General features: G+C 49.5%; 1 protein-coding gene across 1 annotated transcript; it reads left to right on the top strand.

Annotated features, from left to right (window-relative positions):
- Window positions 1-494: 494 nt before the first annotated feature.
- On the top strand, window positions 495-13,582 carry LOC114857550 (1-phosphatidylinositol 4,5-bisphosphate phosphodiesterase gamma-2-like). The gene is made up of 33 exons (XM_029154130.3): window positions 495-654; window positions 3,686-3,869; window positions 4,113-4,262; window positions 4,354-4,447; window positions 4,587-4,634; window positions 4,926-5,010; window positions 5,414-5,494; window positions 5,568-5,611; window positions 5,702-5,774; window positions 5,992-6,093; window positions 6,250-6,368; window positions 6,527-6,612; window positions 7,239-7,356; window positions 7,436-7,604; window positions 7,718-7,813; window positions 8,069-8,155; window positions 8,281-8,450; window positions 8,654-8,854; window positions 9,010-9,132; window positions 9,212-9,392; window positions 9,621-9,689; window positions 9,762-9,871; window positions 9,960-10,056; window positions 10,130-10,202; window positions 10,289-10,461; window positions 10,540-10,642; window positions 10,923-11,126; window positions 11,216-11,355; window positions 11,430-11,538; window positions 11,664-11,831; window positions 12,083-12,171; window positions 12,271-12,437; window positions 12,513-13,582. Exons 2-33 carry the CDS (start codon window positions 3,686-3,688, stop codon window positions 12,553-12,555), a joined length of 3,756 nt encoding a protein of 1,251 aa, XP_029009963.1. The 5' UTR covers window positions 495-654; the 3' UTR covers window positions 12,556-13,582.
- Window positions 13,583-15,518: the final 1,936 nt, after the last annotated feature.

Raw genomic sequence — 15,518 nt, 5'->3', positions numbered from 1 at the left:
CACCCCCACCCGACTTCTGCTAACATGCAAATTTCTGAGGCAAGTTAAACATGCAAATCACTTATATAACTTTACAACAGTTCACATGGTGGAATCGTGGCTCCATAAAGAATATTGTATTTGTTTCTGTGCAAAGGAATGCTCTCAACCCAGAGGAGACCCAGGATGAGTGGGGCCCGCTTCACTTCACTTCAAGGGGTGTTAAAGTATAACTGGACACAGCTGTGACCCACCATCTATTCCAGCTGTTACACATCATCTATTGTATGTATAGTAATGTATGCGGAACCAGCCCAGTCCCAGCAGCTCTGCTTCAACATGTCCTCCTCCCTGAACCAGCGCCGTGCCGGGGTCCGTCCTCACGTACACCCGTTCAGGGCCCCGCTGGGGTCCTCGCGCCCCGCGTTGAGCCCAGGGAACCAGCGTTAACGCGCTGTACACTGCTTTGCATAGATACGTCCTCGCTTCCGGCCTTGTGCCTCTAATGCAAGTGAACTTTTACTTCCTCGTACACTCAGAGAGGAACTGACCGTTGTGCCGCTGCTCGTCCTGTCAACACTTTACATCCGCTTCATTTCATAACTGTTCAGTCATGGTCCGGTAGAAGACGAGTGGGAGCGGTGCAGAGTCGAACGGAACCACTGGACCTGCGAGGTGAGTCCCGAACCGTGGCACCTGTTGCGCGGCAGCCGGAGTCCGGCGCTGCGCGGAGGGGAAGTCCGCGCTTCCTCCGCTCCGATTCGGTCCAGGTCCCGTGCGGGTCACGCTGCCGAGCCGAGGGCGACGTGCGGCGGTACGTGTCGGCGCGCTACGCTTTATCAGCGGGAACCAGCTCGAGTCCCGGCGCTCAGCGCGACAAGTGCGCGCGCGCGTTTCGCCGTGGACTTTCACTGTTCTAACGGGATCTACAGGCAGAGTCAGCTGGGGGGGGGGCTGGTCCGCCAGTGTCCCCAGTGTTCCCAGTGATTCAGCAAAGCAAGGACGTTAGTTCTGCTTTTGTACTAACATACTGTGGTGTTTAGAATAAATGATGTCTGGACCGAGTGTTGTAATACTTGGTGTGTGTCCTGATGCTGCTGGATCCAGTCCTGGATGAGGGGGAGCGTCGAGTCGTCTGCTACTTGACCAGGAGCAGGACGTGAAGCGGCAACCATTGTCCCTGTTATCAGTTACACCTGAGCTTCCTCTGCCACATGTTAAGTTTGTGTTGGTAAAATAGATCCATGTCTGCAGAGGCAGAGGTATCAATCAGTGTGTCCTCGGGCAAGGCACTGATCCCCCGGTTGTCTCTGCCACCATGTGTGCGTGTGTGAGCACAGGTCAGAGGTAGATGCCGTTACGCTCCCTCTGGGTCTCACTCCTCATTACCGTTAAAATGAGGCCTGCTTGGTTGAATACGATCCTGTACAGTTGCATATTATGTTGTGGAAAGTTACAAACCTGCTTTGTGCAGTAAATAATTTCCTTGTCGGCTCCACTTTGCCCTAACCTGCGTCCACTGGTGAAGTACGTCCTCTACCCGTGAATGTTGCTGAGTTACCCTGACGATGCTTCTCTTATTGATTCTGCTGTGAGAAGCTTAGGGCTAATTCCGTGTTTTAGGATGGGTTTCATGAGCGTCGGACCAGAGTCTCTGGGCTGATTGGGACCAGAACCAGCTGTGATCTGTTCTTTACTGGCCTCAGCAGCTTTGGCTAATAGAGGAAAATTTCATTCATGGACGTAGCTTTACTACATATCACATTAATAATGGCTTCCTTTTCAAAGCCTGTATTTGCAGGCTTTGTTTTAAACCACATGGTGAAGCTCACTGGAGCGTGGTTTTGGTCTGTCACGTATAAACTACACAGCAGACTTTCTTACTGCACGTTTGACCTGAATCTCTCTACTGAACAACTCGTCCTGCGTCGAGCGGCACTGATCCAGAGATGCTGATCTCATGAAACTCATGGATAAGAATCTAGTCCCAGGTTAGAGTGTGTGAAAAACAGTCGACAGTAGCTGTTTGTTCATCATGGTTTTATTTCCACTGTGCTACTGTTTGGTTTTTACATCTTTTGTGGCTCATTTGCAAGTTAAATCCCAGGCGTTGTGGTGGACCAGGTCCAGCACCTACTCCCAAAGTAGAGAGAGCAGCTCAGCCTCCTACACAGACCTTACGCTTAGATCCACCTAATCACAGCACTGAGCTTAAAATACCCAGGTTAGTCATCCATTAAGTAGAATGAGCCATTTAACAAGCATATGTCAGGATGCTGTCACTTCACTGTAATAGTGTGTCATTATTTATTACTGTAGTTCTGAGTTAAGACAAATGAATGGTCCCACTTCCACGTAGAGACTGTGACAGATTCATCTCGGACGGGTGTTTACAAAATAAGAGCATTAATTATAAGTGTATAAAGTATCTTCTGCGTGGACAGTATTTAGTTGTGTATTATCTGGCACCTGTAGGTTTTGTTGTTGTTGTTGTGTTAACTGTTGGTCATTTTATAAAAGTAATATTAGTAATTGTAGCTGCCAGGTGATGGATTGTTGAGTAAATGCTCCTTTTCAGTTTGCTGCTTTGTACTTTGACATGTTTAATGACAGTAAAAACTCTACTTTTCTACTTACTGTACACACTCTAGATGTCTCTGCTCTAGTCATTTCTATCATAGGCTGCTAACATATTACTGCTGCAGCTGGTGATGGAGAGGTCAGGACACGCACCCGTACCGGCAGACGTGGGGTGGACCAAATCAGCTCAGAATTTAGAACCTGCTGAATGGGACCATCTTTGTATTTAATGCATAAATCTAATCCAGACTGAAGATCAGCAATAAATGTTGGTGAATCTGAAGTCTGAGGAGACCAGGTTTGCCCGGTGAACAGAAACTCTCACTGTAACCAACGCTTCCGTCCAGTAGCCGGTATTATTACTAGTCCTTGTGGTTTTTCCCTGATTAGTCAGCTAATTGATATGATTATTATGAAACGCTTGCATTTAACTTCCCTTTTTATTCCACACACAACAAAAGGAGGCAGAAACACAAATAGATGTGACGGTGACGTCTGTGGCACCATTACAGTATGTTGCTGCGCTTCGCTGTGTGTGTGTGTGTGTGTGTGTGTGTGTGTGTGTGTGTGTGTGTGTGTGTGTGTGTGTGTGTGTGTGTGTGTGAGCCTCACGCTGACCTTGTGTGTTCAGCGTCCCGCTAACCCTTCCTCTGATGCCGTGTTGCTCTTTTTTGGTGTTTACGCGCGGTCTGCGACGAGCAGGTGCCTTTATGTTTCAGTGCCGACTTGTTGAGCAGCTGCATTAAATGAGGCCAAGGGGAATATTTACAGTAAACACTGACTAATCAGTTCCTGGAGCAGAACGACAGGCTGAGCAGGACCCATAAGTATGTGACAGGAAGAGGCTTAGCTGGGGCCATGACAGAGCAGGGTGTCAAAAGATTCTAGCAGTTTGTGCAACAGGCAGTAGTGGCAGTAGTCAGTCAGTGAGGACAAGGCTGCAAGGCAGGGGTAGAACATGAGGAGCGCTGGTGGCAGCGGTGTGTGACCAGACAAGGGTCCAGAAGCGGGTGGAGGATGCGACTGACGCTGCAGCGACCCTCCTGCCCACAAGATGCGCTGCTAGAAGCCAAATCTGCACACACCACCTGGTCGGTTGAACGCGGGCCTGTGCTTCCCCCCACAGATGGCTCAGGCGGCGCCGCAGGGCGAGATGACAGAGTACAAGAAGATTCTGATCAAGCGGGACCTGGAGATGGGCGTGGTCATGACGGTGTTCCGCCAGAAGGCCGAGAGGCTGACGGTCCAGGTCATATTGGAGACCCGGCAGGTGGCGTGGACGCGCACCGCAGACCGGACCGACGGCGTCTGTGAGTATGGGTCACACACAGAGGATTAGGAACCGGACGGAGGCGCTCTGCACAGCACACTCTGTCAGAGCGCACCGTCTCACAGCCAGAGTGCTCTAGACGCGCTGCTCTCCAGCTGAGCCCTGGGGTCCTTCAGGACGCGACGAGTGACCTGCTGGTTGCAGTGTGTCAGGAGCAGCTGTGAAAGTGCAAAGCCTCCGTGTTCCTTCTAAAGAGCAGCGTGTTGTTGGCGCTCTGTTTCAGTGGACCTGTGTGAAATCAGAGAGATCCGCGCCGGGAGGAACGCCAAGGACTTTGAGCGCTTTAAGGACGGCAAGGACAGACACGACGACAACACCTGCTTCACCATCTTCTACGGGTCGCAATTTGTGCTCAGCAGCCTCAGTCTTGGAGGTAAGCCGCCACGTTGCCGTCTGTGGTGCAGACCACTGACCCACAGACAGATGAGTCACTGTCTGTTCTGCTCCTTTTGCTCCTTGTCCAGCTGATACTGTGGACGAGGCTCAGAAATGGCTGATTGGACTGGAGCTGCTGAGGCAGGAGACACTGATGGCCTCCACTCCCGTTCTCATCGAGAGGTGCAAACACACACACACACACACACACACACACACACACACACACACACACACACACACACACACACACACACACACACACACACACACACACACAGTCCTCAGTGATGACCACCTCTGACCTCTGCTCTCTCCACAGCTGGCTGAGGAAGCAGATGTACTCCGTCAACCAGACCAAGACCAACAGGTACTGACTTATGTTCCCAGGTTGTTGCTCAACGGATCTCAGTTGATCCATCCTTCATGAGATCCTGTTATGTTAAAGTGCATTTGTTTCCTGAAACTGTACTTTATTGTAACAAGCAGCTGGAGTCAGTTCTTGTTCCTGAGAAATGATGCGTTATTGTCCAAGTCTGTTGGTGGCTGTTCACACTGGCCAGTGTGTAAATCAACCGCATATCAGGCCCATATCGTGTGGTCAGACTGATGCAGCAGCGGAGCAGGACGACAGCTGATTCATGCTCCGCTTCCTTTGTAGCATCTCCCTGAAGGAGCTGAAGGCTCTGCTTCCTCTGATCAACTACAAAGCTCCCAGCTCTCGTGCCCTCAAAGATAAATTTCAGGTTTGATCTTTCTTCTCACACTGAATGTCGAGACATGACTTTATTAAGTAGGTTGTATTTTATTGAATTACCATAAACATTTTAGTCACTGAGCTGTTCATGGCTTCCACGGTGTTGGTCCTGTAGATGTCACTGAGGCCACTTTAAGGCAGATTTCTTCTTAAAGTGGAACAATTAGCTCCATAGTCAGTCAGTTCACAGTGAAGGTGACCAGAGCTGGATGCATGAAGACTAAACACAAGGTCAGCCTCCAGACCAAATATGGGCAGAGCAGGAAGTGGAGCTGGAGACCTGGGCAGGAGATAATGATGTGTAGTGAAACTGGTGATTTAGGAGAACCCACGTAAGCTACGTGAGGGTCCAGTTTGCTGTAGGTGGGTCAACGCGCTTTGTGTTCTTACAGGAAGTGGGAGCAAAGAAGGATCGACTGGACTTTGAGCAGTTTCACAAACTGTACAACCTTATAATGTTCGAACAGAACGAGGTGAGTGTGAACGGGTCGGCGTGAGGTGACGTCGCGTTTGGCAGGGTGTCGCTCACGTTGCCTTTTCTCTCAGATCCTGGATGAGTTCAAGAAGGAATCGTGTGCCTTTATCCTGGGGTGAGTGAGTTTGTTGCCTTTGTCCTCTTCCTCCATCCTTGCGTCTCACTGAGCTGACAGAAATGAGAAGACTGCTCTCTGTTTGTGCAGCAACACCGACAAACCCGATGCCTCTGCAGTTCTGCTCCACGACTTTCAAAGGTTCCTCATCTACCAGCAGCAGGTATGCGTCACCGGAGCAGACTTTGCATAGCTGCCGTTTCTATCCGTCTATTGATCTATTTCCCTTTGTTAATTTGCGTGTGATGTATTTATTCTGGCTATTAATATATTATTTTTTGGAATTTCAATGTAACATTATTGAAACATCCTAAACCACCACCTAAACCACAAGTTTTATTTATGGCTACAATCTGTTGCTCTCTGCCTCCATCGCTCAGGAATTGTGGGCCAGCGATCTGAACCAGGTCCGAGAACTGATGACCACCTTTATCGATGACACCATGAGGAAAACCAACGACCCGGAGTTCACCGTCAGCGAGGTACAGCGTGCTGCTCTGTGGGAAGAATTTGATTTGAATGAATATAAAGTAGGAACTTCCAGTTATGAGTTGAGTGTATGAAAAATTTACCTCCTACCTACCTGAAACCGGAACCTGTTCATGTGTTGCTCATTTCAAATCCTCCTCCTCCTCTAGTTCCTGAGTTTCCTCTTCTCTAAAGAGAACTCAGTGTGGGACCAGCGGGTCTCAGACATCAGTCCCCTGGACATGAACAATCCCCTGTCTCATTACTGGATCAGCTCCTCACACAACACGTGAGCATCCCGTAATCTCATCCTTTGATGTAGCAGCAGGAAGCTACGCTGCAAAGCATTAGTCACTTATTTACAGGGTATTAGTTAGGTATTATGGATCCTGGTGGTACCAGGCGGTGCCAGTATTTCCTTATGATGTGTGCGTGGTGATGTTCCAGTTACCTGACGGGGGATCAGATTCGCAGCGAGTCATCGACAGAGGCCTACGTGCGCTGCCTGCGTCTAGGATGCCGCTGCGTAGAGCGTAAGTATGAAACACTGTTGCTGAGCCTCTTCAAAAGTAAAGTGATCAGCAGGGGCAGACGTGAGTAAAGCTGAGCCGAACGTCCAAGCCCTGCCTGGGCTGCTCCATTCAGCCACCTCCCTCCAGCATAGAGAAGGGCTCAGTTCTTGGGTAGGAAAGACAACAAGGGTTGATCAGAATAAAAGCCCAAAAAATCCAGGGTCAGAGTTCAGGGTTAGACTGAAACACTTCAACCTACAGGTGCTGAGAATGAGTTAATTAAATGAGGAACAGGAACATGACCAAATATGTCCAGTACTGTTGCCATCGCGTCGTCTGTGCTCCCTCCAGCTACTGCCTCTGCTGAAACTCAGCGAGTGTTCCTCCTCAAACAATCACTTACCAAGAAACAAGAACAGCCTCCTATCAGTGTTTGTGTTTATGTGTTGCACAATGGCGACCAGCTCCAGATCTGGGTGAGTCAAGATGAAATAACCTCAAGCCGAGGGAGAGCGCAGTGCCAAACTAACAGTGTCGATCACCAGGCCCCAAATATGTGTGAGCGTTGGACAGTTGCTGCTGGTGGCTGGGGAATTCCTGACCTGTTTGCATGAAGTCGACTTGATCAAACCTGTTCTTTCATCTAGTGGACTGCTGGGAAGGCCCCGGGGAGCCAATCATCTACCACGGATGGACGAGAACCACCAAGATCAAGTTTGAGGATGTGGTCAAGGCAATAAACGACCATGCTTTTGTCACCTCAGAGTAGGTTTTTTGTTCTTTCCTGTCTGTGGTGAGCTCATCCTGTCTATACAGCATCTTGTTTACTTTGCTTGTCTTATAGGTACCCAGTCATCCTGTCCATAGAGGAGCATTGCTCCATAGAGCAGCAGCGTCAGATGGCTCGAATCTTTAGGGAAGTGTTTGGAAGCAAACTGCTGATTGAACCTGTGGAGCAGATGGCTGGACAGCTGCCTTCACCCACACAGCTCAGGGGCAAGATCATACTCAAGGTACAGTGTGTGTGTGTGTGTGTGTGTGTGTGTGTGTGTGTGTGTGTGTGTGTGTGTGTGTGTGTGTGTGTGTGTTTGTGTTATATAGTTTTTTTCTTCTTGTCTTAATGCAGCACAAGAAGCTCAGTGTGGAGGGCGGAGGAATGACTAAAGACCTGAGGAAGGGGCAGAAGCAGGGAGATCTGGAGATCTGGGATCCTGTGGACCAGGTGGGTTCATCCATCCATCCATTTACTCATCCATCCATCCATCCATCCATCCATCCATCCATCCATCCATCCATCCATCCATCCATCCATCCATCCATCCATCCATCCATCCATCCATCCATTTACTCATCTATCCATCCATTGACTCCAAAGTATAAGGCAGCTAGTGTCATTGCAGTTTTCTGGTTTAATATTAATCCTTCAATGAGCAGGTCGGTAGTACATGAACTTAAACTATGAAAATTTCTTCCTCAGCGGTGGAACAAGCACTATTGTGTGATCCGTGATGACAAGCTGTACTATGCAGAAGAGGACGACGAGCAGGATGAAGATCCCAGGAAGGTAAACAAGCTTTTAGCATGTTGTGTTTTAATGATTTAAATCAAATCACATAATGCCATAATGTCTAAAGGTGAGTTATCCTCAGACAAACAGTCATGCTTTGAACCACTGTGGTTGTTTGCCAGTACCAGGACCTGCACCGTTCAGAGCTGTGGTTTCATGACTGTATGACAGAGGGCAGGACGATGGCCGAGAGGCTGATCCAGGAATATTGCTCAGAAACAGGGGGAAGAGATGGCACCTTCTTGGTGCGACAAAGTGGCACCTATGTGACAGACTTCACGCTCTCCTTCTGGTACAGCTTCCTGTTTCTTGATCTTATCATCAAACCAGTTAGGGCCTGTAGAGTTTAATGTGACGGTGCTGGTCCATAAAAGTAAGTAATGTTGGAGTGTGGTGTACGAAGGTTCAGGTAAAGACAATGGGATTAAAGCAAAACACACAAGCTCCTCTTTGTGTTACTCTGTTGTGTAAGCATGTCTTCCATGTGCACTTCAGGCGCGGTGGGAGAGTCCAGCACTGTCGTATTCGTTCGGGCTCAGAGGGAGGACACAATTACTTCTACCTGACACCGAACCTGCACTTTCCCAGCGTGTACTCCCTGATCCAGCACTACAAAGAAAACCCGCTGCGCTGCCACGACTTCGACCTGCGGCTCACTGACGCCGTACCGCAGCCCAACCCACACCTGAAAGAAGGGTTCGTCCTTTATGCTGCTAAGCTTCAGCTCTGTAGGTCAGGCCAGGACCTGAAGCACCCAGCTCAGGCTGAGTCTCATACTGGAGTCAGGACCAAGACTTGTGCTGCACTTGGTTCTTCTCCCTCACACACGTGTGTATGTGTGTGCTGTGCAGGTGGTTCTACAGTAACCTGAGCCGAGGCCAGGCTGAGGACTATCTGCTGAGGATCCCCAGAGACGGAGCTTTCCTCATCCGACAGCGGGAGGGAGAACCAGACTCCTTCGCCATCACGTTCAGGTGCAGTGTCGCCTCCCGGCTTCTCCTTCCTTGGGCTCTTCCACTGCACTGGGTCCTAGCTGAGTCTTGTGCGTTGCAGAGGAGACGGAAAGGTGAAACACTGCCGGATCCAGAAGGAGGGCAACTTGTACCTGCTGGGCACCACCACGGAGTTCCAGAGCCTTGTGGAGCTGGTGAACTATTTCAGGAAGAAGCCGCTATATCGCAAGATCAAGCTTCGCTACCCGGTCACCCCGGAGCTGGTGGAGCGCTTCAGCACAGTGAGTGGCTGCAGGGGTTAACACAAGGGATGGGCCACGGCTGAACACAGCATGTCTGTCATGAACATCTAGAGAGAACTCAAGTCTCTGATTGTAGCCCAGAAACCCTGGGGAACACATGCTGTATATGTTCACAGATGTGAGGGGACCACAGCTGTAGAAGCATTGAACTGTAGCACTACTATAATTATGACATCATCGTCTGATGATGTGCTTCATGCTACACAGATGAAGGACTGTGCGTCTCTGTACGACGTGAAGACCTACGTACAACCCAACGAAATCGAAGCACCACTGGTGGGTGAACCTTTTCTTTCCTGCTCAGCTTTTATTGATCAAGACACGTCTGATTAAGTTTGTCTCCCTTAGCCTCAAAGCACAGTCAAAGCTTTGTACAGCTTCCAGGCGACGAGGCCGGATGAGCTCAGCTTTGGCAAAGGGGCACTGATCCACAACGTGTCCAGGGAGAACAGTGGATGGTGGGTGGGACTCTGAGTGACAGTCTGGTGCTGCTGGGGTTCGGTGGCCTCCTGCTCACGTTTTGTCCCACAACTTTACTCGATACAGGTGGAAAGGCGACCACGGCGGGAAGCTGCAGCTCTTCTTCCCTTCTAATTATGTAGAGGAAGTGTCCAACGCCTCCCAGGAGAACGCCATGGCAGAGGTGAGGCTTGGACTTTACTGGATCTGCTGTCAGTATGAGTTTGTCTGGTGGTAATCTCACAATGTGTGTGTAGGACATGGAAGACAACCCGCTGGGCGAACTGTGCAAAGGTGTGGTGGAGATCTCCAACTGCAACATCCAGAACTGTGAGTGTGTGCCGGGCGGTCCCCATCGCTTCAATAAGCACCCGACCCAGACGCTTACTCTGTGTTCCTCTGCCTCCTCGCTACAGTGAAAAATGGCAAGAACGGGAAGGCCCACGTTCTGACCCTGCAGGACATGGACCAGGACAGTCTGCAGTTCGACCTGGCGGCCGACTCCGTGGAGGAGCTCTTTGAATGGTACCAGGTGGCGTGGGACATCGCGCAGATGCAGATGAGCAGGCAGTACAACGAAGAGCAGATGGTAGCGAGGGCTTCATGCGTAGAACGGAGGGAACCGCAGAGCGTCTGCTAACAGGATGCCTTTCATGTCCAACCTCAGATCAGACAGAAGTGGGAAGTGGAGAAGAAGGCCGAGGTCGCCATGGAGATGTCAGACCTGGTGGTTTACTGCATACCGCGCAGCAAAGAGAAGGACCGCTTCGGTAAACGCGCTGAACCACTGCTGCTCTTAGACGTGTCTCTTGTCCTGTGTTGGAGACACACAGTCACACGCTAGAGCGTTGCCTCCCACCTGTTTTCAGTAATTCAGCGTTTGAGAGTCTTAAACAGGATGTGACCGTCTAGCGAGCGGGCTCCGATTACCTGTTTGTATATAGGCTGTGTGATCACATAGAGTCAGTGCTACTGTGGTGGAGTGTGGGAAGGGTGAGGCCAGTGTTACCACCACCGTGTCACTGACAGCTTGTTTGGCTCCTTCTACAGACTCCTACACCTACAAAGAGATCCGCTCCTTTGTGGAGAACAAGACTCCAGGGAAGAACCGCACCAGGGAATTTGTGCAGTACAACCGCCAGGCTCTGAGCCGCGTTTACCCCAAAGGCCAGCGCGTGGAGTCGTCCAACTACGACCCCTACCCACTGTGGGCGCTGGGCTGTCACATGGTGGCCCTCAACTTCCAGACTGCAGGTATGAACGGAGTGCCTTTGCCCCCACTGTGATCTAAATGTAAAATGTTAAATGTTAGGAGTTAATGAACCAGGTGTGTGTCCACGCAGATAAATACACCCAGCTGAACAGCGCCCTCTTCGGCCTCAACGGATGCACAGGCTACGTGCTGCAGCCAGAGTTCATGCGCTCTGATAGCTACGACCCCAACCAGGAGAAGAAGAAGGTCAAGTTCAGCATAGCAGTCAGGGTACGTGTGCGTGTTGTGTTCGCGATGCCGCGTGAAGAGCAGCGTTCTGACGCAGGCGTGTTGGTCCTCACCAGGTCATCGCTGCCAGACACCTGCCCAAGCCCGGCCGCAGCATCGCCAGTCCGTTTGTTGAGATCGAGCTGTGTGGACACACTGAGGACAAATTCAAGACCATCGTCTATCGTAAGCGTAGGGGGAGGGAATCTGGAGATCAAACAGGGGACAGAGGCGGTGGCTGTGTGACGGGGGGTGTTTCCTGTTGGTGGGTCACGGCAGCATTAACTGAGCCTCCGTCCTGTCCACCGCAGGTGACAACGGTCTGAACCCGGTGTGGAAAGCCCCGTCGGAGCCCGTCGTCCTCACTGTGTTCGAGCCCGAGCTGAGCTTCTTGCGCTTCGTGGTCAACGAGGAGGACATGTTCTCTGACCCCAACTTCCTGGCTCAGGCTACGTTTCCTGTCAAAGGCCTCCGCTCAGGTAGGGCCACACGCAGCACAGAGCTCCCAGCCGCTGCTCATCCTGCCATCGCCTCCAGAGAATGAAAACTGATTCGCTTATTGATTGATAGAGTAGGTTAACACAACACTAAAACAAACAGAAAGCGCCTATGCCCTCCAGCAAGTATTTGAACTGACTAACGTCGGGCAGCCTCTAGATCTAGTATTTAGTTTACCTGCTGTTGATTTTAAAGCTTCAGCACATCAAACCAAATGTTGTTTTAACCACAGGTTACCGCTCGGTGCCTCTGAAGAACGGCTACAACGAAGACCTTGAGTTGGCCTCGCTGCTGGTTTACATCAGCGTGCAGCAAGCAGGGGTGAGAACAGCTGCACACACTGTGCTGGAACAGGCCTTCAACTGATTTTCACAGGGTGCGAGTGTGAACTCGGTGTGTGTGATTGCGCGGCTCTTTCAGAAAGCGGAGGAGGAGCTCTACTCGTCTTCCAGCCAGCTGAGGAAGAAGCAGGCGGAGGTGAGCAGCGAGCCCTTCCTGTACGACACTCACGCCAACATTCAGAGCTCCAGCCTCCCTCGCCAGCCCAATCCGCTCAGCAGGGAGTACAGCACCAGTGAGAAACACAGGTGAGCGTCCCAGCACATGGAGCCGTCTCCACTTGACCAAATGACCAATGCCTCTATTCCTTTCTCATGCTCCAGGACTAAAGAAAAGAAGGTAAACAACAGCAAGTTCTACTCCTGAGGACTCGGCTGAAGCGCTCCCCTGCACACGCCTCAGGCCGAAGCAGCGGAAGGATTGTACAGCTTAAAGTTCTACTATTTTGATATGGTTTTTATTTTCTTAGCAGAAATAAGAAGGAAGTAACATTTTATCAAACAGTTTTCTATTTATTAAAACACAACCATATAATCTCTCCTAAATTACAGTTAGCTGTGTAGTTAGCATGTTCCCTTTACAGAGAGATGAATGTGTGATTACACCTAGTGTATGTTAGAAACAGGGACACAGCAACAGGTGCTAAACCATGAACGTCTGTTCGAGTCTTTCTTAAAGACTTCACTGAATCTGACAAAGGAAGAAGTAAACAGAGGCAGATAGATGTGGAATATTCCAAAAACTAGATCCACTGGTACTGAGCAACAGGACAGGGTGGAAACCACAGCAACCAGTGATTGACGCCCTGTGGGAGTGGGCAGCACCAGCAGCTTCCACAGAACAGGGGTGAAGGTGACCAGAAATGAAGAAATCAATGATCCATCGCCAGACATCACAGGACGTCACCAGAGTGAAAGAAGCTGCAAATCTAAAATAAATCAAACACTCGTGGTGTCAATGAGTCACAAGCACGATGCACTAGGATATAAACAGAATATGAAGTTTTATTACATTTATTTTTCTTCCAAACAATGTTGTCAAAAACTATTGTTTAATTAGAAAGAATTTTATTTACTCTAACATTATTTGTTTTATGTGTTTGATACTTTAATTAAATACCGTAACCTGAAACAGTACGTTTCTCTTGTAGCGATGCTTCGATCCATGACCTTCTGCAGCTTTTGTGTCTGCTCACTTCATCTGCATTAGTTGTGTCTATCTGGTATTTATTTGGATGTCTCTGTTATGACGTATGATGACGTATTTAACATGCAGGCAGGCGTGAAGCTCCTATAATTAATCTGTGTCCTCATGAACTGAGTCAATAAAGTCTGTTTTGCTTAACTACTGATTCTACTGGACAATCTTACTAAATAAAACTAAAAAAACTGTATTAATGTCTGAACTATTCTTACATCTTCTTAGACACTAAACCTTTTACATAATTTTTATCATCGATTTATTCGGATATAACAAAGAATCCAAAACTAACATGTCAGAAGTGGGATTCGAACCCACGCCTCCAAGGTAGACTGCGACCTAAACGCAGCACTGGACAATGGAGGAGGCGGAGAACATGGTCCACTTGGACTCTATGTCTCCAACCTCCCTCGAAATCAGGTCGAAGCTCCCCTGGAAGTCCGTCTGAAAGAGGGTTCAGCCAGACGTTCCCAACAGACCCTCAAGATACGTTTGGGCCTGCCAAGTTGTTCCAGCCTCCTTCCCTGCCAGCGGATCCTACTCACCACCAGGTGGTGATCAGTTGACAGCTCAGCCTCTCGCTTCACCCGAGTCAATAAAGTCTGTTTTGCTTAACTCTTGATTCTACTTGACAATCTTAGTAAATAAACCTTAAAAATCTGTATTAATGTCGGAACTATTCTGACATCTTAGACACGGAACTCTGAAATTTAACGATTCATTTGGATATAACAAAGATTTCAAAAGCAACATGTGAGAAATGGGATTTGAACCCTGGCCTCCAGAGTAGATTGCGATCTGAACGCAGCCCCTTGGACCGCTCAGCCATCCTGACAATGAATGCGACTGAAAACGGTGCGTCCTCTAGTGGCAAAATTCATGTATATGACACCACGTGGTGACAAGGCGCGCACGTGCACGACACGCAGCCCCTTTCACTGTTCTAACGGGCTCTACAGGCAGCTGGGGGGGCTGGTCCACCAGTGTCCCCAGTGTTCCCAGTGATTCAGCAAAGCAAGGACGTTACTTCTGCTTTTTATCTGCTGAGAGGCAAAAAAGCAGCGTTTCTAGCAGTAGAGTATAGAAATCATAAATACTGTGGTGTTTAGAATAAATGATTTCTGGACCGCGTGCTGTAATACTGTTGTTGCTTGTTGTTGTTGTTGCTGGATCCAGTCCTGGATGAGGGCGAACGTCGTGTCGTCTGCTACCTGACCAGGAGTAGGACGTGAAGCAGCAGCCATTGTCCTTGTTATCAATTACACCTGAGCTTCCGCTGCCTCCACATGTTAAGTGTGTGCTGGTAAAATAGATCCATGTCTGCAGAGGCAGAGGTATCAATCAGGATCGGTGCCAGTGTGTCCTCGGGCAAGGCACTGGGCCCCAGGTTGTCGGCTTCAGCAGCTCTGCCATCGTGTGAGTGTGTGAGCACAGGTCAGAGGTCGATGCCATTACGCTCCCTCTGGGTCTCACTCCTCATTACCGTTAAAATGAGGCCTGCTTGGTTGAATACGATCCTGTACAGTTGCATTTTGTGTTGTGAAAAGTTACAAACCTGCTTTGTGCAGTAATTTCCTTGTCGGCTCCACTTTGCCCTAACCTGCGTCCACTGGTGAACTACGTCTTCTACCCGTGAATGTTGCTGAGTTACCATGACGTTGCTTCTCTTATTGATTCTGCTGTGAGCAGCTTAGGGCTAATTTTGTTTTAGGTTGGGTTTCATGAGGGTCGGACCAGAGTCTCTGGGGTGATTGGGACCAGAACCAGCTGTGATTTGTTCTTTACTGGCCTCAGCAGCTTTGGCTAATAGAGGAAAATTTCATTCATGGACGTAGCTTTACTACAAATCACATTAATAATGGCTTCTTTTTCAAAGCCTGTATTTGCAGGCTTTGTTTTAAACCACTGTCAGGGACTCGGGCAGACGGCGGACCCACATGCACAGCACGAAGGCAGGGTTACAATCAAAACGAGATTTATTTCTTAAGGCACGGTCAGACGGTCCAGGTCAAACACAAAAAGGCTCGGCAAAAGTACAGGCAGGGAACAGGCAAAAACTCACGGTTAGTAGATAATCCAGGGTCGGGCAGGATACACGGTGCAAACAGGAATAAGACACGAGAACACGA

The sequence above is a fragment of the Betta splendens genome, chromosome 6 (assembly GCF_900634795.4).
Source record: "Betta splendens chromosome 6, fBetSpl5.4, whole genome shotgun sequence".
NCBI lineage: Eukaryota > Metazoa > Chordata > Actinopteri > Anabantiformes > Osphronemidae > Betta > Betta splendens.
The sequence above is the reverse complement of the archived record's forward strand: the minus strand, read 5'-3'. Positions and strand labels throughout refer to the sequence as shown.

Coding starts and splice junctions, on each gene's coding strand:
- LOC114857550 (XM_029154130.3), top strand. CDS start 3,686: ATGGCTCAGGCGGCGCCGCAGGGCGAGATGACAGAGTACAAGAAGATT. Junction 5,495..5,567: donor TAATGTTCGAACAGAACGAG/GTGAGTGTGAAC, acceptor CTTTTCTCTCAG/ATCCTGGATGAGTTCAAGAA. Junction 5,612..5,701: donor TCGTGTGCCTTTATCCTGGG/GTGAGTGAGTTT, acceptor CTGTTTGTGCAG/CAACACCGACAAACCCGATG.